Here is a 21,451-nt window from a genome sequence, read left to right as displayed (position 1 = left end):
GTGTGTATATTCATCGTATTGCCGGACGGGGGCGTGTCGACGCGCGTGTGACGTAAGCGGAAGTGACGCCCCCTGCACGCCTCGCTGCTTGCCTGACTCGACCCTCCGCCTCCCGCGCCCCTCCTTCCCTACCGACCAAACTCGAGCGACGTGTCGGCTGTGCAGCGACGGACGCGATGGAGGACGCGACCCACGCCGAGGCCGAGGACGAGGTGAGGGGGGACCGGGCGACCGAGCGACCGCCGTGCGCTCACTCGGCCGCTCCGGAAACGAGGCCGACGCGTTTGGTCCTGACCACTTTGTCGGGCGCACTTCCGCGTGCGTTCGCCACAGCTCCAGGTGATGTTCCTTTGCGGTCATTGGAGAGCGGCCGACTCCCCCCCGGGGGGCTCCGGGACCCGCGCGGCCCGTCCGAAGAAACGCGAGGAAGCTCCTCGGCGAGCTTGTTGCTCTTTTGGGTCTCGCTTGACCTTTGCGGTGACGGGCGGGCTCTGCGGTTCCTCGCCTGTCACGTGACGCCGCCCGAGCGGCGCATCAGCATCTTTGCGCCGCGCCGGTGTGTGAGCGTCCATTGTGCGGCCCGAGGTTGTGCTGAGACGGCAGCTTGAGCCGCGGCCTGTGGAATGTCAGCGATGTGGCGGGCGCCGGCCGGAGAATCGGCACAAGGCGCATCTGTTCTCCTTGTTGGCTCGTTGCGTTGTCGTCCCTCCGGCGGCTGCGGTCGCCACCTTCGGGGCCGTTCCTCGGGCTCTGCGCCCGCGCTTATTTCGGGTTTCGGGGACGCCACGATGAAGCCCTTGCTTTGGCTTCCCCGCTCGGTATTTTTGTCCCTTCGGATGTTTTTTTTTTCTGCAGGTCTTCCTACCGGCTTTGCTCGAGACGTTGCGTTTGCTTCCGGGTGTCCTCAAGCTTTTTCTTTGGTTCGTCCTTTGGGTGTCGCTCTTGGTGGCGTTTCTTCAGGATCAACTCCAGGTGTTTCTTGAAGCTGTGTTCGTTCACTTTCTCCCCCCGCCCCCGCCCGCGCCGGGTGTTTTGTTTTGGTTATCCTTCAGCTTCTCCCTTGGGGGGGGGGTGTCTTGAGGCCGTACTTCAGGCTTCCTGAGGTTCTTCTTACTTCAGTTTCTCCTCCGGGTGTTTGTGTCGACTCATCCTGAGAGACTTGGCCCAGAAGTGGACCAATGCCGAAACAAAACCCAAAAAATGGGGGGGGGGGGGCACCCTGGGAGGTTCCACACACACCGTGCTGTGGTTTTTGTTGTGCTCTTTGTTGTCAGGTTGTTCAGGCCAAAGAACACCTGAAGGGAACCCAAAAGAAGCACCCCAACTAAATTTTTTTTAGGGCCCGGCCGACATGGATTATTTTTTTTTTTTGTTCCATTTGGTTTGTTAACGGGCATTCCTTCGGCTTGGCCTTTGCCTGTTGAGGCAGACGAACAGCGGCACGCTTGCGCTTGAAATGTCGGCGCCTTGCTGTGGCCCCGCCCCACCCCGCGTCTGACCATCTGCGTGGGCTTCCCTATGTTTGGCAGGACCGTTTTGAGGACGCCTACGACCGCATTCCCGCGTGAGTCAGGCGGCGCGCGGCGCACCACCACTTCCTGCGGGCACTTGTTTGACTTCCTGTTGCGGGGGCGGGGGGTCAACCCGCCACTGTCTGCGCAGCGCACGTCACATGGACCTGCAGGCGGCCATCCGGGAGACTCAGTGCGCCTTGAACTTGGTCCTCAACAACAAGTTCTCCGAAGCCCTGGAGCTCCTGAAGCCATGGTCAGCACGCAATTGTACCCCCCCCCCCCCCCTTCCTCGGGAGGCGGCGGTCCGGCTCCTCACTAAGCGACGGCTCGCATGTGCAGGTGGCGCGACAGCATGTACCACGCCTTGGGTTACAGCAGCATCTTGGTGCTGCAGGCCGCCATGACCTTTGAGCACACAGACATCCAGGTTGCCATGGCGACCATCAAGGAGGCCTTGCACACCTGCCAGAGGTACGAGGGGGGGGGTGGAAAAAAAAAGGCTTTGCCACGCTCGCGTCGGTCGTTTGTCCCTCAGGTTTCGCAAGAAGAACTCGGTGGTGGGGTCGCTGTCCAGTCTGATCAGCGGGCCGGCCAACCTTCGGGAAGGTACGGCCGCCGCCCCCCCCCCCCGCACTCCTCCCGGGCCCCCTCCTCGGCAACCTTTGTGTCCTCAGAGGAGATGCACGCCGAGCTGTGCTACGCCGAGTGCTTGCTGCAGAAAGCCACGCTGACCTTTGTGCAGGACGAGAACATGATCAGCTTCATCAAAGGAGCCCTGAAAATCAGAAGCAGCTACCAAATCTACAAGTCAGTTTTTTCCCCGCCGCCCTCTCGCCCCTCCGACCGGCCGCCGGTGGCCCCCCCAATTGTCTCCGTTTGCTGATAGATAGCGTAGTTTAGCGTGCCCTTTCACCTGGTTGCTTTTGTTGTTGTCGTCGTCTCAGGGACTGCCACAACGTGCTGGACGCGGCGCACGACCGGAGCAGCCAGTCGGACTCGCGGAGGCAGTTTGAGGGCGGAGTCAAGCTGGGCGTCGGCTCCTTCAACTTGGTGGGTGGCCGCGCTCCTGCTCTTTGTCTTATAATTCTTCCGATTACAGTGAGCACCCCCACCCCCCAAGGGTGAGCCGGCGCCAACGGAGATTATTCTGGTTTGGACTTGATGAATGCCCCCCCCCCCCCAGATGCTGTCCCTCCTCCCGCAGAGGATCCTCAGGCTGCTGGAGTTCATCGGCTTCTCCGGAAACCGGGCAAGTGGCGCCGACGGGCACGCGTGTGTTTTCTGGCGTTCGCTGACGACGCGCAACGCCCCCCCCCCCCCCCCCCCGACAGGAGTTTGGCTTGTCCCAGCTGCGGGAGGGAACGCGCGGCTCCAGTTTGCGCTCCATCTTGTGCACCTTGACGCTGCTCTTCTACCACACCTACGTCACACTGGTGCTGGGTGGGTGACCCGCCCGGGCGTGGCCGCCAGCGGAAAGCTGATGGCAAATTCAAAGCCTTCCCGAACGAGCCCTTTATTTGTGTGCGCAGGAAGCGGCGAGGGCGACCTGGCGGAAGCCCAAGCCCTGCTGGAGCCGTACCTTCACAAGTATCCCCAAGTAAGAGCGCCCGCTCGCCCGCCCTCCTCTCCGAGCCGCTCGTTCCCCGCACGGGTTTTCACGTGGGCGGGGCCTCTTCCAGGGCGCCATCATCCGCTTCTACTCGGCCCGGCTGGCCACGCTGCGGGGACACTTTGAAGAGGTTCTCCACCCGCCGCCCTCGTGGCCTTCGCCCGTCTGGGCTCTGACGTCGGCCGCGTGTGTGTCGCAGGCGTGCTCGGGCTACCAGGAGTGTGTGAGCAGCCAGCAGGAGTGGAAGCAGATCCACCACCTGTGCTACTGGGAGCTCATGTGGACGCACTCGTACCAGCAGGATTGGCCGCAGGCGTACCGCTACGCCGAGCTGCTGTGTCGCGAGAGCCGCTGGTCCAAGGTGAGGGGGGGGGGGGGCGGGAGGGGCGGACCGCGGCCGCCGTTTTGAGCGCCGAGCCTTCCCGCTTTCCCGCAGGCCATCTACGTGTACCAGAAGGCCGCCATCCTCAGCATGATGTCGGAGGAGGACGTGAAGAAGACGGGCCAAGACGTGGCGGAGCTCTTCAGGTGCGCGCCGCCCTTTTCCAAGCGTCTCCCTCTAGTGGCGAGCTCCGGTACTGCGGGGCCGCCCTCACGCGCAAATGGGGATGGTTGTCGGGAAGTGTCTGGAAGGGGCGGGATGGCGGCCCCCGACCGCGGGCGCCGCCCCGGAAGCCAGCCTCGGGCTCACTTTGCTCGGAGAAGGATGTTCGGAGGCGCTCCGACGAGTTTGACCGGCGGCGCTTTGGTCTCTTGCCGCGTGGCCCTTTTGTGTGTTTGTGCAGGCAGGTGGAAGGGCTCAAGCAGCGGCTGGCCGGCAAGTCCATCCCCACCGAGAAGTTTGCCGTGCGCAAAGCTCGCCGCTACAAGGCCGGCGCCCCCGTGCCGCTGGTGCTGCCGGCTCTGGTACTTGACGCTCGCCGTATCGTGCGTTTGCGCGCGCGTCGGTCCGTCTGCGGCCGCTACGTGACCGCCCGCTGCGCCCCCGCAGGAAATGATGTACGTCTGGAGCGGCTTCACCATCGTAGCCAAGCGAGCCGACTGCACCGAGGCGCTGCTGGTGACCATCGAGGCGGCCGAGGAGCGGCTCGCCCGCGACCCCCGTGAGTGTCGCCCCGACCCCTCCCTCCCCCCTCGTTTGTTTCACAGGCCTGACCGCTGTACCCCCCCTCCCCCCCCCAGAGCCATCCGAGTTCCACGTGGACGACGGCTGTCTGGTGCAGATGCTGAAGGGTCTTTGTCTCAAGCACGCGGGACGCCTGTTGCAGGCCGAGCTCTGCTTCACGCACGTCCTGTCCAGGTACGAGCCCAGACGTCGCGCGGGTCGCCAAAGACGCTCCGAAAATAGCCGCCGACAAACGGCATTTCATTGCCGCATGGTTGAAATGATCGAACGGCGCTCGCGGGCGTGTATTCTTTATCCTCCGCGGCATCTTTGACTGACTCAGAAGAGTCGGGGTGAGCTCGTTTGTGTCTGCGCGATGGTGTCATACTGCCTCCCGGTGGCCAAGACGATGAATTGGATGGCGCCGTGTCTCATTCCTCCATTCTCCGCAATCACGTTGCTAGGCTGGGATATATAATTCACAATGGCGTGTGATTACAAAACAAAAACTTTTTGGGGGGGGGTCATGGGGGTTGCAGTGAAAATCGCATCCGTTATGATCACTACCTGGTCCCCTTCACACTGTACGAGTTGGGCCTCCTCTACCGACAGCAGGGTGACGACGCCAAGGCCGCCGCCTTCATGGAAAATGCCAAGTAAGTCCTTCCGCTGGCACGCCGGCCGGCCGGCATTTCCATGTCCGGGGTCTGACATTTTCTTGTTGTCGTGGCGTCAGGAGCAACTACAAGGACTACTCCATGGAGTCCAGACTGCACTTTCGCATTCACGCGGCCCTCAGCAGCTTCAAAAGTTCGCCCGCTGCCACCCCGTACTAGCCAGCGCCTCCTCCAGCCAAGCCTGCTTTTTTCTTTTCTTTTCTTTTTTTTTTTTCCCCCGCCCCCCCAGGCTGTGCAAAAGGCCCTTTTGGAAGAGCTATTGTTTCAAATTGTCTTTTGGGGGCGGGGGTGGGGGGGGGTGTTCACATGCCCCAACAATTTTTGCAATTATGGTGAAAATGTATTTACCGGTACTTTGGTGGTCCCAGCCATGACCCCCCCCCCCCCACCTCAAAAGCATGTCCTGGAAAGTTAGAACAAATTTACCAAAATGACCTGAAATTTGGCGGACGCGCCCCCCAAAGTAGAACACACAAGAACCAGGAAATGAGGCATTTTGGGTGCTTTCCAAGAGAAAGTTTTCTGGAATTCTTATTTTTGTGGCGAGGAGGAGGGGGGGGGGGCAGTCCCAGGTCAGCATTTTCACCTATTGGCAACATTTGGAGTACACGTTTGCCTGCCTCAAGTCTCCATCCCTGAAACCAAACACTAAAGTTTTGGGTCCGCACGGCCTGAATTCTGGGACCGCCGCTCGGACCAAGTCGGACCGAAGAATTTGTCCCAATGAGCCCCCGCTCGGCACCGGTCGGCCCTTTTGATGAGCTGCCTTGAATAGCGCAAGGTTTGATTTGCCTTCGGCTGCCGAGCAAAGCGACCGCACGCCGCTCGGCTACCGCAAAGACGTTTTCTCCTACCTCTTTCTTTAGTTCCGATTTGGCGCCTTTGCCTACTTCTTCGCGTCGACAAGTTGGGAGGACAATCCGGCGCACGACACTCATGAAGATAGCAGGAAACAAATGTGCACTTATGCGAATTGACGCGCTCCGCACTCCGGCCAGCTTCGACGGCGACAAACACTCCAACTGAGCTGTTAGCGTGCTACAAAACAAACTCCTCCTCAGACAAGCAGCTGATGCCACGCGGCAAGACGAAAGAACGGCGCGCGACGTCTACGTTGTGACGTCAACGCGCGGACTTTGGTCCCGCTCGTTTTCGTGCGCAAAAGCGTCTGGAAAGAGCGCTCGCAAGCGCCATTCTTAAATGAGGCCTGCTCCAGGCGTGTCACTTTTCTGTTTTTATTTGGTGTCGTCATTCACCAAACTGCCTTGACGGGATTTTCTTAAATATTTGTGTCCTCGCAACGAGGGGACGGAACCTCTCGTCGGCTTCAAACCAAACCTGGCGGCAAGCTGAGCTCCTCCGATGCAAAAAGTCGGCGTGGCGAAGCGCGCCAGCGGGCAAGTTGCAAGACTCCCAAGTCGGATGCGGTCAACCGCTGCGATGCAAGCTTTACTCTTTCTATTTATATTGAAATCTGCTTTTTGTTGATTTGTATTTGGCCTTGACTTGCTGTCGAGTCACGTTCTGCTGTCCGTGGAAGGAAAAAAAACCGAATAAATGCTTTGGTGAACGTCTTTTTGGCTTCGCCTTTGCTCGGCCTCCACCCTGGTCGCGGGCTCCCTCTAGCGGCCCGCCCGCCAATTACCGGATGATGCCGCTTTTCATTTTCCGTACGATGCGGTGGCTTACCATAAGGTTCCATCGGGACTCAGCGGGACAAAAACAAGCCACCAAAGTTGTCACGTAAAAGCGTGAAAAGTCCAAAATGGCGCCTCGGGGCCATCCTGCAATTTTACAGGATCGTTTTTTACGTTTGTACACGATCATTTTTACACCATTTTGTGTTTTCCTGTTTTCCTTTTTTTCTTTTCGTAGAGTGGCAGCAATATCGTTTTTTTTCTTTTGATGAGGTGAAAAAGCTCTTTTCAAATATAAAGACACATGCGTATCTTCAAGTTTTTAATAACATGCGTGTTTTGACCAATTTGCCCCCCCCCCTCCCCCAGTTTATTAAGAAACATGTCATTGACTCCGATTGACTGCTTAGGTCAATAAACGGTAATTGTGGAGCGGCCTCGTGTTTTGGAGGCCGGCACACTGACGCCAAGTCGAGCACCGGCTCGTTGGTTCTCACGTGCCCGTTTGCGCCGTCGGCCAAGACCAGCGACGGAAGACCGTAACTTGAAGGCCGTCATACGCCCTTTGATTTTATTTTTTATTTTTGGGAGGGGGGGGGGGCGGCGTGTTCTCGTCCGGATCGATGGCGTTTGTCCTGTTTGACGAGGCGGGCTAATAATTGACGGACGGTGTCCTCGGAGGCTTGTTTAGCCGCCGCGGACTTGGGGAGACAACAGTGTGTGTTCGGGACGGTCAGGATGAACCTTTGCCTTGTCCTGCCGCTTCTCCTCATCTGTCCCTCCAACTGGGTGAGTTTCCCCCCCCCAATTCTGGGTGTCTTCATCTTCTTTGCTTCGTTTGGTTTTCCTGCCTAGCAACATCACCGATCCGCCAACTCGTTTGACACTTTGTCTGTTGTTCCCTTCGCCGCTATGGTTAAAGGAAGGAGAAAAAACCTCCTGACTGGCGACCCCAGCTTCAAACCTAACCTGCAGAGATGACTGGGAGAGAAGAAGGGCAGAAGCTATTTGCGCCCCCCACCCCCACCCCAAAAGAGCTTTGCCTTTCAGTCCGCTAGCTTAATGCTATTAGCATACCTGTCAACCTTTCGGAGCGCCAACCTGTATAAACTACCCAAAAAATCTTTATAAAGAGTAAAAAAAATCCTTAGAACATACCAAAGCATTTTATATGTCAAAATAACGGCAGAAAAAAACCACGAAATGTTAATGATATTTATTGTAGAGCTCCATAATACAATGTCTGCTTAAGGTCTGTCTAATCATCATTCTACTTCGTGGCATTACTGTGTTCAGAGTTGTATTCCTGCGTTACTTTTTTCACCAAGTCCAAATCATTTGGAGTTGGTGGGAACCCCCCCCCCCCCGGAATTTTCAGAATCCGTATGATTTGTGCGATACGGCCATATACGTAAGATTCACCACCAAATCCGTATGAACTCTGGCTAAACCGTATGAGTTGACAGGTATGCATGTGAAGCAACAAAGTGAACACAAACTCCAGCAACGCATGTAAAAAGACAACTGAATTGCCACATGAGGGGGAAACGAGTCCCCCACTCATTCGGCTACTTCGCTTTAAACCTAAAAATAATAATAATAATAATAATAATAATGCTCCGGGAATTGTTCTGTAGTTTTTGCTAGCCAGTTCTGCGGTCATCTATACTTGATGCTCTCCAAAGACCGACTAAGCCGTATTACTGCTGTACTGCCGAGCTTAGACGAGCCGAGACATCTCGGCGAAACAACGCGAGAGAAGAGTCGGGCAGGCGCTCCGAGTTCTTCGTGACGCTTGTTGTGTGACTGCGCCCCCCTGCAGGAGGTGACCCGGGCGGCGACCGACCCTGACAACTTTTTGGGTCCAGAGGAGTGTCTCAGCAGGAAGTAGGTGGCGCTTTTCTGGCGGTCGGCCGGCGGCGGCGCGCGCTCAAGGCCGCTTGTGCTTGCAGGCCCACGCGTGCCTCCTGTGACCTGGTCTTTTGCGCCCCGTGGGAGCGATGCATCGAGGGACGTTGCTCCTGCAAGCCGCCCTATTTGTGTCCCAGCGAGGACGTCACCCCCGTTTGTGGGCGGGACGGCCGCCTCTACCGCTCCTACTGCCAGGTAGCTCGCGTTTGGGGGGGCTCTGACACTTTTTGGGCGACATTATTTTGGAAAGCGCGAGAAACGTTTTTGCAGCGCGTCGGCCCCGCAGGGGAAGTGGACTTGAATTTAGGAGCGGAGAGATTTCGCTTCGCCGATTTGTTTGTCTGACCTTTTGACCTCTGTGTGCTGCAGGCCATGGCCTTGTCGTGTCGCGGCGGCAAGTCGGCCATGTCCCACTTCGACCGAACGTGCTCAGGTTTGCCGCCGACGTGGCCTCGGCCCCGCGCCGCCCCGCAAACACGGGACTTTGCCTTTTGCGCTGCCCGCAGAGGAGCGGCCCAAGTTCCGGAGTTTCCTGGATCCCCGCACGGGCGCGCTCAGCCTCTTCGTCCCCGACCGAGCCGGCGTCGGCGGGGGCGGGGGAAAGCGCTTGCTGGTTTGCGGGCAGCGCTGGGACGCGGCCGCCGCCAATGTGGCCTGCAGGGATCACGGCCACCCGCTGTGAGAGCGCGCCGCAAACACGCCTTTGTCCGCTCTGCTCGTTAGCTTGAAGGTTTTCGGGGCTTTTTTTGGGGGGGGGGGCGGAGAGGAAAAAGTGCCAGTTTCGTCTGTCTTGGGGCAAGCGTGAAACGCCCGGCCGGCGAGCTAAGGGCGCGTTGTGGGCGTCTCCGTCCGCAGCGGCGCCGCGTCTGCCGGCTCCGTGGCCTTCGGTGACCTGAGGCGAGGTCGCGCCCCCTCGCCGTTGCCCGACCGCTGCGTCGTCGTTCGCTGCCGAGGCTTCGAGACGTCGCTGGCCGAGTGCGTCATCCACGACGCCGTCCCGGTGGGCGAGGGCCGGGTCGCCACGGCGACCTGCTACGACGGCCAGGAGGCGCCCCGAGGTATCGGGCGAAACCCTAACCCGACCGACTGACGCGATGGTAGCGTTTTGCTAACGAAGCCGCCCGCTCCCCCCCCCCGCTAGAATGCGGCTTCGCCTGCGCCAACGGCAAGTGCGTGTCCGCCGACCGGACGTGCGACGGCATCGACGACTGCGGCGACCGCAGCGACGAGATGTGCTGCAAACGTGAGCGCCCGCCCGCCCGCCAGCCCGCCCACATGTGCGTGCGCCCGCTTTGCGCCCTGACGGCGATTGCGCCCGCGCCAGGCTGCAGGAGGGGCGCCTTCCGCTGCGACTCGGGCGTGTGCGTGCAGGCCGACGTGCTGGCTGACAGTCAGAGGGACTGTTTGGCGGGAGAGGACGAGGCGCCGACGCACGGTGAGGAATTTGACCCCCCCCCCCAAAAGAAAAAAAATTATGATTCATCCATTTGTGAGCCATTCGGTTGCCATTGGAAATCCTCAAGCGGGACAAAATTGATCCCAAATTGGAACGTGAAGACGAGCGGCAAGTGATCCATCTGTCACGTGGTGCAGAGCCAACCGGGACGGAGACGAACGGCACAGGTAGGCGTCGCCCGAGGAACCCCCCCCGAGGCTTCCGCCGCCTCGGCCGCTCATCGCCTCCTTCCATCTCCTTCCGGCAGAGTACGTCTCTCCTAGGAAAGGTTTGTTGTCCTCTTGGAGCGCACGTGGGGTGCTGGGGGTTGGGGGGGGGGGGCTGAACGGGCGTGTTTTTTGCTGACGTAGAAACGCGCGCCAGCCGTGCCCACCTGGAGTCCAAGTTGCAGTGCGGCGTGGCCAATTTGACGGCCGCGATGGACGCCAGCGTGGGGGACCGAGCCGGCCGCGTCAAGAGAGTCGTCGGCGGCGTCGCGGCCAACCGGGTGAGTATGCGGCCCGGCGCCCGGCGCCCCCCTTTCGGGCCTGACATGCGCGTCCCATCGCAGACGCAGATCCAGTGGCAGGTGGGCCTGGAGGACGACGGCAGGATCAACTGTGGGGGGACTTACATCGGAGGCTGCTGGGTGGTCACGGCGGCGCACTGCGTCAGGTGCGTCCGGTGGCGCTTGTGCCCGGGTTTTGTACCAGCGACTCGCTTTTTTCCCCCCCCCCGTCTCTCCAGACCCAACCCGTCGGCCTACCGGGTGAAGTTCTCCATCTGGCAAAAGTCCACGCCTCAGGACACCACCGACATCATCCCCGTGGGCGCCGTCATCATTCACCCCAGGTGGCGTCTCGCCCGTCTCGCCCATCGGTTTGCTGGCCTCGCCCTTCACCCACGCGCGGTCGCGCAGGTACAACGCCAGCACGTACGAGAACGACATCGCCCTGGTGCGGCTCAAGGAGCTCCCGGAGAAGCCCGGCAAGTGCATGGTGGACAACCCCGCCGTCAAGCCCGCCTGCGTGCCCTGGTCGCCGCGCCTCTTTGCCGCCAACCACACGTGCAGCATCTCGGGCTGGGGACGCACGTCAGATGGTGCCTGCGCGCTCGCCGCAACCCCCTCGCTGGTATTGCGGCCCCCGCCAAATTGCGGCGTCATCTTGTGGCTCTTGCAGTGGGGAAAACCTCGCAGGTTCTGCAGTGGGCCAACGTGTCCCTCATCCACGACTGCCGGCGCTTCTACAAGGACCGCTTCAGACCCGGCATGATGTGCGCCGGTCAGTGCGTCAGAGCGTCGCCGCGCACCCCCGCAAAAGCCGCCGCTGAGTTCGCCTTGAAATGGGCTCGTGTGCATGCGTGCGTGCGTGCAGGTGACCTGGACGGCAACGTGGACTCCTGCCAGGGCGACAGCGGCGGCCCCCTGGTGTGCCAGGACCACCTGGGCGTGTCCTACCTGTGGGGCATCGTCAGCTGGGGCGATCAATGCGGCCAGCCCGGCTTGCCGGGCGTCTATACGCAGGTGATGCGCACGTCGGCCCGCTTTGACGCGGACGTACGCCCGCCGGCTTTCCTTTCTCATCGGCGGGGCCGACCGCTCTCCATCCCTTTGCTCGTCTGCAGGTGGCGCACTACTTCGAGTGGATCCGCCTGCAGACCGGCTGGCCCGCCGTCACCAAGTTCAACTCGTGATGGGCGCCGCCATCATCCTTTTATCTTCATTGTCGGCTGTTTTTGTTTGGAGGTGACATTAAATGCACAGCGTGAAAGATGTGGAATGATTTGGAGGCTTGCAAGAGTTGTAGACGTTTCATTCCACTTCCATTTAATTTTCACTCTTTTTGGTAGGCTGGTTTTTGATGAGGATTTTTTTCGAACGCGTTTGTCGCCGCATGTTTTCCAAGCCTCCCAACAACAGCGCCGCCGCCGCGCGACCCCGTCGCGTCCGCAAAACGGCGCGTGCGCCTCGCCTACGTGCATCGGATGGTGCCGTCGGTGAGGGACGGCGCCCTGCACGGGCCTTTGCCCTCCACCCGGAAGCCGCAACCTTTGTAGTTGGCCACGCCCTCGGCGTCCACCAGGAGGCCGGGCTGAACGTGATCCCACACCCGCTGCTTGGCCTTCAGCTCCCGGTCAGGTTCACCTGCTCACGGAGACGACAAAAACAAAATTGTGTATTTGAAAGAAGCCACGTTACCTTCATAGCAGCCCGCCGTCTTAATGCTAACCTGCAACGGAAAATGCCGCGCGGGTGCTAACGTTAGCATCGCGCTTTCCAAACTCTTTGAACAACCCATGGCGGAGCAACCCCCATCGTCGTCATACAAGAGTAAACACGGGGCTTATATTCTTGATTTTCCGGGGGGGGGGGGGCAAATGAGAAGCAGAAAATATTGTGGAGGGCCGGGCTAAAAGTTAGAAATAGAAAATAAAGAAGATAGCACAATGTCTTTGTTTGCCAGTAACAATTCAGTAACCTTCGGCACGGGTTCTCCTCAAGGATGTGTACCGAGCCCCCTGTTGTTCGCGCTCTACACATCCGACTCTTATTAGCGGAAAGTTTTGAACATGCGGATGAATGGAGAAAAACGGAGCGAGCGCGGCGGCGGAGCCAACGCTTACCCGGGTAGTTGAGGAAAGTGACTCTGTCTCCGGGGTTGGAACCCGCCGGCGGGGCCAGCAGCTCCGCGGCGCCGTCGGACCGGAAGCACCGCAGGAGGCGGGCCCGCGAAGCCGCGCCCCTCACTTTGCAGGCCTTGACGTTGCACAGCAGGACGGCCAGCGAGCCGACGAGCTGCCGGGCAAAGGAAAATGAGCCGCGCCACGAAGCGACCGGCGGGCGAGACCGAAAAGAAGAAGCCACCGGTGGTTGGTCGCCCGGGCGGCGCTTGCTGACAACCGGGCGCGGGGCTTTCTCTCCCACGTCGACGTCGTGAACGGTCAAGGTTGCCGCACGCGGGTGGCGGCGAACGCCGACGATACGTCCGACTCTCAGGTCCAGGCGGGAGACGTCCACTGCGGGGGCCGGCGGCGGCGGGAGCGCTTCGGGAGCGGCTGGGCAAAAGAGAGCTTTGCGGCGACTCTGCCAGATGCCCCCCCGCGGAGGGAGCACCGGCGCAATTCGGGGATGGAGACGTGGCTTCCTTTCGATGGCTCACCTTTTTTCTCTCCTCTTTGCCGACCGGTCATCTGGAGGTCGACGCGGCGGGACGGCGACGCGGCCGGATCAGCGGCCTCGCCGGGCGAGAGGACGCTCTTAGCTGGGGGAGAAGGACGCCCGCGAGCGCTCGTACCCGCACGTCTCCTCTGCTTGTCGCCCAGCTGGTGGCGCAGCTCCTCGATGTCCTTCTTCAGTTTGCCGTTTTCCACCAGCAGCTTCTTCTGCTCGCGCACGGACGCCTGCAGGACTGCCCAAAGCCCCGAGCGGTCACCGCTGCGCCCGCCTCAAGCGACTGGACGCTCGGAGGGAAAAAAATGCTTACGAGCTTTCTCCCGGGCCAGCAGCGCGTGCGTTTGGAAGTACTCCAGCATCTTGCCGCCGTCTTCGGGATCCAACTTCATTAGGGCCGCAGCCAGGCTGAAAAAGAGGCCGAACGTCAACGCTTTTCGCCTGCCGAATCACCGCCCACTTTGGGCACCTCGGACCGGTCGCTATAGCGATGGGCCAAATGATTGACAGCGTGAAGGATGATGATGGAGGGCCGGATCAAAAGGGGGAACGAAATTCCACATCATATGAATTGGATTTCTTGATTTAAAAAGCACTATTTGGCATTTTTGGGGCACGTCTTTCAGACTTTAAGAGTACATTATTCCATTGGATCGAACGCCGCATGGTCTCCCCCTTCCTCCCTATGCTTTGCAACTTCAAGTAACTGCGCCACCTGCCGTTGAAATGCCTGTCATTACAAGTCCAAATGAAATGAATGCAGTCGTTGACATCGAACTTTAATTGTGTGCCGACCTTCGGCGGGCCGGATTAAAAAGACCGACGGGCCGGATTTGGCCCGCGGGCCGTAGTTTGCCCACCCCCACAATCTCGAGCATTTTACGTCTGCAAAAAATAGTCCTCACATGGCAAGCACTCGACAGCTGCGCTCGCTCAAAATAACTTTGGCTGATAAGGCGCATGCGCACACGCCGAACAAGCGAGACTAATTGTAAACACGCACACACACACACACGCGCGCATACGAAAAGAACAGTAGCACTCGTTGGTACAGTTTCGCATTCTCTTCTTATTGAAAAACACACACACTGACGCACACTCGCACAGACTTTCCAACCTGGGATGAAACATCTCGTCCGACTCCATGTCTCCGAGCTCCGCGCTTCCCTACGCCGACAGAGGCATTTGTCCATCAGCTGTCCCGGTCTATCTTCTCAGCCTCGGGAGCCACGCCCCCCCCCGCACAAGAAGAGCCAATGATGGTGTTTTATGAATATATAAGTACAACATGCACTTTTATTCGTATTTTGATCACCGGTTTCACATAAAGGAGCCCCGCGCTTATTCATGCAGCATTCAAACAAATCGAAGGTGAAAAGTGAAAGCGTTTCAGTGCGCTCGTTACTGTCCTCTGGTGGAGCAGAAACAAACTGCATCCAACTCCTTGTACCGGCACCGAGACAGACCGCTGACGTGTGTTATCGACCCAAATTCAAACTGTTAAAACGTGACTTTTTGTTTAAAAACATGGTGAAGACAAATTACAAAAGGGCAAACATACGATGGTTAGTATAGTTAATGGCTTGGTTTCGTTTCCGGGTTTTTAAAGTGTATCTCCGTTCCGTTGATTTACGGAAAACAACGAGTCCGGTCGAACTGAACTGGTGAAAATATGAGATGATATTATTTTAACCTGTTAATATTCACAAATTAATTTAAAGCCACTGTGTTTTCACACGAACACACGCATACGGGATATCTACCTCCATTTCGCCACTATTTGAGCTAGGTAGCTATCTATTTTGATATTTCCGGGCTTCCGTAGAGCGATTTTTTTTTTACGTCAAAAAACGAGTTTGTCCGAACTCAGGTGAGTCACGGAGTGCAGAGGGGGCGTAACCGGTAGTAGACGTCGAAAGGCGACCGCGTCGGCCCGCAACGCGTCCAAGTCGAACCAACGCCAGCCCCGAGTTTGCCAAAGAGCGAAAAGAGTTGACTTTGTGGGGCATTGCTATCCCCTCCGGTATCCTCGGCTCAAGCGGTGAGTGTGCGTTTGTTCACTTGTGCCGCTTTCGTGACGCCGAATTGTCTTGGAGCCGAGCCGAGCCGACAGGTGTCTTTCTCGTTTCCGGTCTGAGCCTCTTTGAAGGACGCCAACGATTTCCATTTCCACGTTTTGCCCTTTAAAACGCTTCTAGCGGCTCATGACGAGCAAACGGATCGTTGACTTTGTTATCGGCCTCAATGGCGCAACGAATTATTTTTTTTAAATCACGTTTGTTTCACACTCCTATTGTTGTTTCTTAATGCCAAGCCTGCTATCTTATTATTATTATTATTATGACTATTTTCATGGGTCAAAACGCTGAGATCACGCCCAATGTTGCCGAATGGGCTTTAATTTAATTTGAGTCTCCTGATATTGATTTGGGAGGCGTAAACAGGAAGTCGCGTTCAATGCCTGAACGGGAGTGTCTTCTTTTTTTTTTTTGGTTTCCCAACTTTCCAATACCGAGAGCAAGTCATCATTATTTCGATCCTCACTTTAAAGTTTGGAGTTTTAAATCTCCCTCTCGCCACACACACACACACACACACTGTGGTTCATCTAAAAAAAAACACCCCCCCCCCCCCCAAGAAAACGCAGCTCTTAAAACACCACCATAAAAATAACAGAAGCGTTGTGGGCAAAATTACCCAAATGTATATTTGTCATTGTTAGACCTTTTAACATTTGATTCGATTCTGACGTCACCTTCAGTCGACAGCAGGGGGCGATAATGCATTTTTTTTAAAAAGTCAAACGCGTCGATTCCGCGGCTTAATTCTTATGCCACAGATGCACCAGTAAAGGGGGGGGGGGGCACCAAGCTAGAATTGCTCTTTGTTTGCATTTCTTTCTGTCGCTTTGTTATGCGTGTGGCTGTTCGAGCTGAGTGTTGGGATCAGACCAAAAAAAAATGGTCAGGAGCAATTCCGGACCATCTCATTGGGTTTCGGTTCGTATTTGAACCGGAGCGCCTTTTCTTCTGTCGAAGCCCTACTTTTGTACGTTGACTTCTGCGTCGCGGTCCGCTCGCACCGTCCCAACACGTCCGGCTCCGGAGTGAGCAGAGCGGCCCCAAGCCATCGTTTCCCCCTCATTTTCCAAGCTGGTCATCTTTTTGTTCGCCCGTCCGTGGCGCTCGCGTATCGAATGGGGCTCACTCGCGGTCCTGAATCTTCTGCGAGCGTTAAAGCGCCGACGACTTGTCGATTTGCAGTTTTTCGACCCACCTTCCCGAACCGACGTCATTTGGCGAGTGCCGTCGGCATCGATCGGCGAGGACGCGGCGGTCATCCCGGACAGCGGCATGGCGGCCTCGGGTCTGATCCAGGACGACGACGACGAGCGCGTGCGCCCCCACGTGGAAGCGAGCGTCACGGCGACGGCGGCCCCCTCGCCGGCCGGCCCGGACGGCGGCCCCGCCTCCCCGCCCGCGGCCGAGGCGGCGGACGGCAGGAGCAAGCGGGGCAAAATGAGCGGCCTCCTCCGGCAGAACCAGCTGGTCCAAAGCCTGAGCAGCGGCCTGAAGCGCCACTGCGACTACGTCAAGATCTCAGTGCGCGAGGAGCGCGCCGACCGCCTCCCCAAGGAGTGGTGGAAGACGGGCGTGGCCTTCCTCTACGCCGTCTTCAACTTGATCTTCACCACCGTGGTCATCACCGTGGTGCACGAGAGGGTGCCCGACAAGTCGGTGAGCCCGCCGCTGCCCGACAAGTTCTTTGACTACGTGGGCCGCGTGCCCTGGGCCTTCACCGTCACCGAGGTCAACGGCCTGATCCTGGTGTCCTTCTGGCTGGTGCAGTGGCTGCTCCTCAAGCACAGGTGAGGCACGCGTGGACGCTCAACCTCCAGAGCCATTTTTAAAATTCGATTCACATTCAGAAAACTTTATTTATCCCCATGGGGCAATTAATTCGATATTAATTCTCATTAATTATCCATCCATCCATCTATCATCTACCGCTTATCCGGGGCCGGGTCGCGGGGGCAACAGCTTTAGCAGGGAAGCCCAGACTTCCCTCTCCCTAGCTACTTCTTCCAGCTCTCCCCGGGGGATCCCGAGTCGTGACATGGTCTCTCCAGCGCGTCCTGGGTCTTCCTCGGGGTCTCCTCCCGGTGGGACATGACCGGAACACCTCACCAGGGAGGCGTTCAGGAGGCATCCGAATCAGATGCCCAAGCCACCTCATCTGGCTCCTCTCGATGTGGAGGAGAAGCGGCTCATTAATTAGAGTTAATTAATTGGAGTTAAGGCCTCTTCTGTTCCCATAACCCAATAATTCAAAATACAAATAGAATGAATGAAATCGTGAAATTGTTTTGGTGTTTTGGTCGGTGAACACTTGCAACATTAAAAGCAATATGGAGTCCTCAACAGAGAAAAATGGCCAGAAATCGCTTGGGGTTTATATTTTCCGTCTTTTTTTTTTTTTTTTTGAGGGCGTGGGGGGACAATGTTTGAATGTCGTTGTGTGTGTGTGGGGGGGGGGGCTGCAGCAACAAAAGCTGCGGATCACTGCCCACTTTGAAAATAGCCAATGTCGGCCGCGGCATTTCTGAGCGGGGCGCTTGCTAGCATTGCGGCCATTTCCTTTCCTCTCCCTCAGAGCCATCGTGGGCCGCCGCTGCTTCTTCCTCATCGGGACGCTCTACATGTACCGCTGCATCACCATGTACATCACCACCCTGCCCGTGCCGGGACAACACATGGTGTGCGCGCCCAAGGTACGCCGCCGGCCGCTCCGCCTCGCCGTCGTCGCCGCCTTGTGCTGACGCGTGTTGTCGTGGAAACCCGCAGCTGTACGACGACTCGGCGGGGAAGATCTGGAGGATCGTGCGGCTCATTTCCGGAGGAGGTTCGTCACGCACGTGCCCACTCGTAGCCACTCGCGAACGGATCAATTCGGCCTGATTTGATACTATCGTGGAAATCTGCATTGCAAAGTCATTCTCCATTCACTTATCCATCCATCCATCCATTTTCCGAACCGCTTGATCCTCACTAGGGTCGCGGGGGGTACTGGAGCCTATCCCAGCTGTTTTCGGGCAGTAGGCGGGGGACACCCTGAATCGGTCGCCAGCCAATCGCAGGGCACACAGAGACGAACAACCATTCGCACTCACACTCAGGACAATTTAGAGCGTCCAATCAGCCTGCTACGCATGTTTTTGGAATGTGGGAGGAAACCGGAGCACCCGGAGAAAACCCACACAGGCCCGGGGAGAACATGCAAACTCCACACAGGGAGGCCGGAATCGAACCCGGTACCTCTGCACTGTGAAGCCGACATGCTAACCACTGGACTACCGGGGCGCCCATTCACTTATTATTATTATTATTTTATTTTGAAACTGGACTTCCACTTGAAGCGGAGGTACTTTTGAGTGCAAATGTGAAATTGCGATTGAAGCGTTTGACTGAAATGCGCACGCAGGCTTGTCTCTGACGGGCTCCCACATGATGTGCGGCGACTTCCTGTACAGCGGCCACACGGTCATGTTGACCCTGTCCTACCTCTTCATCAAAGAGTGTGAGTTGGCAAAAGGCGCCGGCGCACCCGCGCACCCCCCCCCCACCGTTTAACCCCGGCCCACTGCCGCAGATTCTCCTCGCTGGATGTGCTGGTACCAGTGGATCTGCTGGCTGCTGAGCGCTTCGGGCGTGCTCTGCATCCTGGTGGGCCACGAGCACTACAGCGTCGACGTCCTGGTGGGATACTTTGTCACCACCAGGCTCTTCTGGTGGTACCACACCATGGCCAACGCGCACGTAAGCACGCTCGCGCCCAAAGCTGCCTTTCGCCCGTTTGTCAATTGTCAACCCCCCCCCCCCTCCCTTCCTTCCTGGCAGGCTCTCCGTCGGGCGCCCAACAATTTCCTGTCGCGCACGTGGTGGAACCCCGTGTTCAACTTCCTGGAGCGCAACGTCCAGACCAACGTGCCCGTGGTCTTCTCGTGGCCGCTGACGCTGCCGTCGTCGTGCCGACAGCGCTACCGCATGGTGGAGGGCGGGAGGGACGAGTGAGGCGGCGGCCACGGCGCCCGGTCACGCTCAAAACGCTCCCTTTTCGTGGCCAGGCGCCGCTCGCTTGCTCCATGGACATTGGACAGACTAGAAAAGCACGCCGGTGCCGCCACGAGGCCGTCGGACGCGCGCTTTGTCTCGGCTTAGCGTTTGGACGGAGTGCCGGCGAGTCAGGCGCTTCTCTCCTTTCCTGGGCGACGAAGCTCGCCCTCGTTTGTTGGCTTCCCCTCTTTGGCTACCCGATGAAACGTGTTGCTGTTTCATGTTGTGATAGGAGAGACGACGGGCGTCAATAAAGGCCCACACGTGGACGCGGACGCGGCTCTGTCTAGCGGAGCTTTTTATTCAACGAGCCACGGCGCCCGCTTACAAAATCCACAGCCGCTTTGATCGTCGCTTTCTCTTCATGAAACATTTGTCTTGAGAGCAACTTTACACTTTTGCTTTGCTTGCCACGCCCCCACCCCCAAAAAAAGCAAACTTTGATGTTTTGTACAAAAACAAGTCACAAGCTAGCAGCCTCCACTAGAAACTCGATATTTCTTCAAAGCGCACCAATCGAGTTCATTGGTGTCTCTGGGTTAAAAAAAGTGGTCCAAATGCGGCGTCAGCCGCTGACAAAGACGAGCCTGGCCGTGTGCGCCACGTCGGCGAGGTACAGCAGGAAGTTGAGGCCGGTGAGGACCGCGGCGGCGATCGTGCGCGACTCGGCGCCCCCTCTGGTCCCGTAGCGCTCGGAGAACTGGAAGACGGGCCAGAGCACGCTCGCCGTCAGGTACATGAGGGCCGCCAGGAGGCCGCAGGCCGTCAGCAGGCGGGGGAGGGGCACGGGCAGCCAGCCGCTGCACTCGCCCACGCACATCACCACCACGCCCATGGAGAGGATGAAGCAGACGCAGTAGACGGCCATGCACCAGCGCAGCGCCGCGTGGCGCTCGTAGGCCGCCGGCTCGCTGATCAGGATGAAGATGACGCAGGCCACAAAAGTCTGGCACACCTTCAGCAAGCCCGGCGCCGTGGCCATGTAGCCCGTCACCTCGCCGGGCCGCGCTCGCGTCAGGCTCACCTCCGCCGCGTAGGCCAGCGTCGCCAGGCAGGAGAAGACGGTGGAGGCCACGCGGTGGTCGCGTGCCTCCCCGTCGTAGCCGCCGCCGCCGCCGCGCTCCCTCAGGAAGTAGAGCGGGAAGATGACGGAGGCGGAGAGGCAGAGGAGCGCGGCGTAGCACGCCGCCGTCACGGGGAAGTTGGACCAGGACACAAAGACGCGCGCCTGCAGGCCCAGCAGCTCCACCAGCAACACCACGGCGCTGGCCGAGAAGCTGAAGGCCCAGCAGAAGATGCACCAGGCGGCCATGCCGCCGTGCGGCAGCCGCGCGCCCTGCGCCGCCACGCTCAACGCCACGCAGCTGAACAGCAGGGCGGCCACGCGCACGCTCAGCAGCCGGGACCAGGTCATCGAGGGCATGATGGGACGTCGCGCGGGAGGGGGGGGCGGGGCGGACCTGAGCAAACGAGACGGCCAAATGAACACGCGGTCTTCTTTTGAAAGAAAACCTTGCGAAAAAGTCGCTCGGTTGGCGACGCCGCAAGCCACTTACTTCCTCAGAGTTTAACGGCCACCAGAGGGCGCCAGTTCTCATCAGCCTTCGCGAGAGACTGGATGCGTTGAACTCGGACCGGCGTCGGCCCGATGCCAAGACTCGGTTTCCGTCCTCGATTTTGTATTATTTGGGTTCAGCACCACCGGATGTTCTTGGCGAAGCGTCTTTACGACAAACGACGATGCGTGCTCAACTACGTATTGAGCAAGCTTTCGGAGGTCAAACTTTAAAATGAAAAGAGCGATAAAAACGGATGTGCTGGGGGGGGGGGAGATCGAGTTTTTAGTTCAGCGTCATAAATACGTGTAGAAATTGGATTCCGTTTCATATGGAGAGTCTGACATTCAGAAAGTGAGCTGCACTGCATTTGTTTCAACATAAAGTGCGAACTGTCTTGCGTGCTTATGTTCTGTGGGGGAACTCTAATAATTACCGACATTTCATGACATTTCCACTTTTTCCATAGACCACATAAAATGCTTTAAACTGTTTATTTTGTTTCGTACTCCTCGATAGTTTTTTCCCCTTTTGTACTCTGCCGCTTCAAAGCAAAATGGTCTTGAGAATCCACCTCACTCTACTGTCGGTACCTCCCACGCCCTTCCTGAGCACGTAGGGGGGGGGGGGGGTCGATGCGATCAACTGATGGATGACGGTTAGTGTGGAGACTACGTCAAAACTAGCACGTGTGCGTGACAGAGAAACAAAGAAGCGGCAGA

The 21,451-nt window shown here is 58.1% G+C and overlaps 5 protein-coding genes across 5 annotated transcripts; 3 read left to right on the top strand and 2 right to left on the bottom strand.

The window, feature by feature from the left end:
• The first annotated feature begins 49 nt into the window (after nucleotides 1–49).
• LOC127600663 (tetratricopeptide repeat protein 39B) lies at nucleotides 50–6,479 on the top strand. The gene is made up of 18 exons (XM_052065388.1): nucleotides 50–212; nucleotides 1,530–1,564; nucleotides 1,663–1,767; nucleotides 1,854–1,985; nucleotides 2,050–2,120; nucleotides 2,189–2,321; nucleotides 2,459–2,564; nucleotides 2,698–2,763; nucleotides 2,846–2,954; nucleotides 3,044–3,111; nucleotides 3,194–3,253; nucleotides 3,323–3,484; nucleotides 3,560–3,651; nucleotides 3,909–4,029; nucleotides 4,115–4,226; nucleotides 4,306–4,423; nucleotides 4,768–4,884; nucleotides 4,965–6,479. Exons 1-18 carry the CDS (start codon nucleotides 177–179, stop codon nucleotides 5,062–5,064), a joined length of 1,743 nt encoding a protein of 580 aa, XP_051921348.1. The 5' UTR covers nucleotides 50–176; the 3' UTR covers nucleotides 5,065–6,479.
• Nucleotides 6,480–7,147: 668 nt separating this feature from the next.
• Nucleotides 7,148–11,664, top strand: cfi (complement factor I). The gene is made up of 17 exons (XM_052065778.1): nucleotides 7,148–7,331; nucleotides 8,365–8,429; nucleotides 8,495–8,648; nucleotides 8,823–8,886; nucleotides 8,960–9,131; nucleotides 9,309–9,511; nucleotides 9,595–9,696; nucleotides 9,778–9,888; nucleotides 10,047–10,076; nucleotides 10,157–10,177; nucleotides 10,260–10,396; nucleotides 10,460–10,563; nucleotides 10,636–10,740; nucleotides 10,808–10,989; nucleotides 11,070–11,171; nucleotides 11,265–11,413; nucleotides 11,515–11,664. The coding sequence occupies exons 1-17, from the start codon at nucleotides 7,281–7,283 to the stop codon at nucleotides 11,581–11,583; spliced, it is 1,821 nt and encodes a 606-aa protein (XP_051921738.1). The 5' UTR covers nucleotides 7,148–7,280; the 3' UTR covers nucleotides 11,584–11,664.
• A 95-nt stretch (nucleotides 11,665–11,759) lies between these two features.
• Nucleotides 11,760–14,315, bottom strand: LOC127600815 (aminoacyl tRNA synthase complex-interacting multifunctional protein 1-like). Its single transcript, XM_052065637.1, has 7 exons — nucleotides 14,178–14,315; nucleotides 13,374–13,468; nucleotides 13,185–13,298; nucleotides 13,050–13,151; nucleotides 12,755–12,945; nucleotides 12,514–12,685; nucleotides 11,760–12,034 (listed from the first exon to the last, which is right to left on the bottom strand). Exons 1-7 carry the CDS (start codon nucleotides 14,204–14,206, stop codon nucleotides 11,862–11,864), a joined length of 876 nt encoding a protein of 291 aa, XP_051921597.1. The 5' UTR covers nucleotides 14,207–14,315; the 3' UTR covers nucleotides 11,760–11,861.
• Nucleotides 14,316–14,914: 599 nt separating this feature from the next.
• On the top strand, nucleotides 14,915–19,537 carry LOC127600769 (phosphatidylcholine:ceramide cholinephosphotransferase 2-like). Its single transcript, XM_052065564.1, has 7 exons — nucleotides 14,915–15,101; nucleotides 16,324–16,928; nucleotides 17,714–17,831; nucleotides 17,905–17,962; nucleotides 18,542–18,637; nucleotides 18,710–18,876; nucleotides 18,958–19,537. The coding sequence occupies exons 2-7, from the start codon at nucleotides 16,414–16,416 to the stop codon at nucleotides 19,129–19,131; spliced, it is 1,128 nt and encodes a 375-aa protein (XP_051921524.1). The 5' UTR covers nucleotides 14,915–15,101; nucleotides 16,324–16,413; the 3' UTR covers nucleotides 19,132–19,537.
• Nucleotides 19,538–19,713: 176 nt separating this feature from the next.
• Nucleotides 19,714–20,613, bottom strand: LOC127600821 (myeloid-associated differentiation marker homolog). The gene has a single exon (XM_052065650.1). The coding sequence runs from the start codon at nucleotides 20,594–20,596 to the stop codon at nucleotides 19,739–19,741; it is 858 nt and encodes a 285-aa protein (XP_051921610.1). The 5' UTR covers nucleotides 20,597–20,613; the 3' UTR covers nucleotides 19,714–19,738.
• Nucleotides 20,614–21,451: the final 838 nt, after the last annotated feature.

This window comes from Hippocampus zosterae, chromosome 1, assembly GCF_025434085.1.
Source record: "Hippocampus zosterae strain Florida chromosome 1, ASM2543408v3, whole genome shotgun sequence".
Lineage (NCBI taxonomy): Eukaryota > Metazoa > Chordata > Actinopteri > Syngnathiformes > Syngnathidae > Hippocampus > Hippocampus zosterae.
Note: the sequence above shows the minus strand (reverse complement) of the source record. Positions and strands in the feature narration are given on the sequence as shown.

Coding starts and splice junctions, on each gene's coding strand:
- LOC127600821 (XM_052065650.1), bottom strand. CDS start 20,596: ATGCCCTCGATGACCTGGTCCCGGCTGCTGAGCGTGCGCGTGGCCGCC.
- LOC127600769 (XM_052065564.1), top strand. CDS start 16,414: ATGGCGGCCTCGGGTCTGATCCAGGACGACGACGACGAGCGCGTGCGC. Junction 17,832..17,904: donor ACATGGTGTGCGCGCCCAAG/GTACGCCGCCGG, acceptor GGAAACCCGCAG/CTGTACGACGACTCGGCGGG. Junction 17,963..18,541: donor GCGGCTCATTTCCGGAGGAG/GTTCGTCACGCA, acceptor ATGCGCACGCAG/GCTTGTCTCTGACGGGCTCC.
- cfi (XM_052065778.1), top strand. CDS start 7,281: ATGAACCTTTGCCTTGTCCTGCCGCTTCTCCTCATCTGTCCCTCCAAC. Junction 8,649..8,822: donor TCTACCGCTCCTACTGCCAG/GTAGCTCGCGTT, acceptor TGTGTGCTGCAG/GCCATGGCCTTGTCGTGTCG. Junction 10,990..11,069: donor CTGGGGACGCACGTCAGATG/GTGCCTGCGCGC, acceptor TGGCTCTTGCAG/TGGGGAAAACCTCGCAGGTT.
- LOC127600663 (XM_052065388.1), top strand. CDS start 177: ATGGAGGACGCGACCCACGCCGAGGCCGAGGACGAG. Junction 3,254..3,322: donor TGCGGGGACACTTTGAAGAG/GTTCTCCACCCG, acceptor TGTGTGTCGCAG/GCGTGCTCGGGCTACCAGGA. Junction 4,227..4,305: donor GCGGCTCGCCCGCGACCCCC/GTGAGTGTCGCC, acceptor TCCCCCCCCCAG/AGCCATCCGAGTTCCACGTG.
- LOC127600815 (XM_052065637.1), bottom strand. CDS start 14,206: ATGGAGTCGGACGAGATGTTTCATCCCAG. Junction 12,686..12,754: donor GCCCGGGCGACCAACCACCG/GTGGCTTCTTCT, acceptor TTTGCCCGGCAG/CTCGTCGGCTCGCTGGCCGT. Junction 12,035..12,513: donor CACTTTCCTCAACTACCCGG/GTAAGCGTTGGC, acceptor CTCCGTGAGCAG/GTGAACCTGACCGGGAGCTG.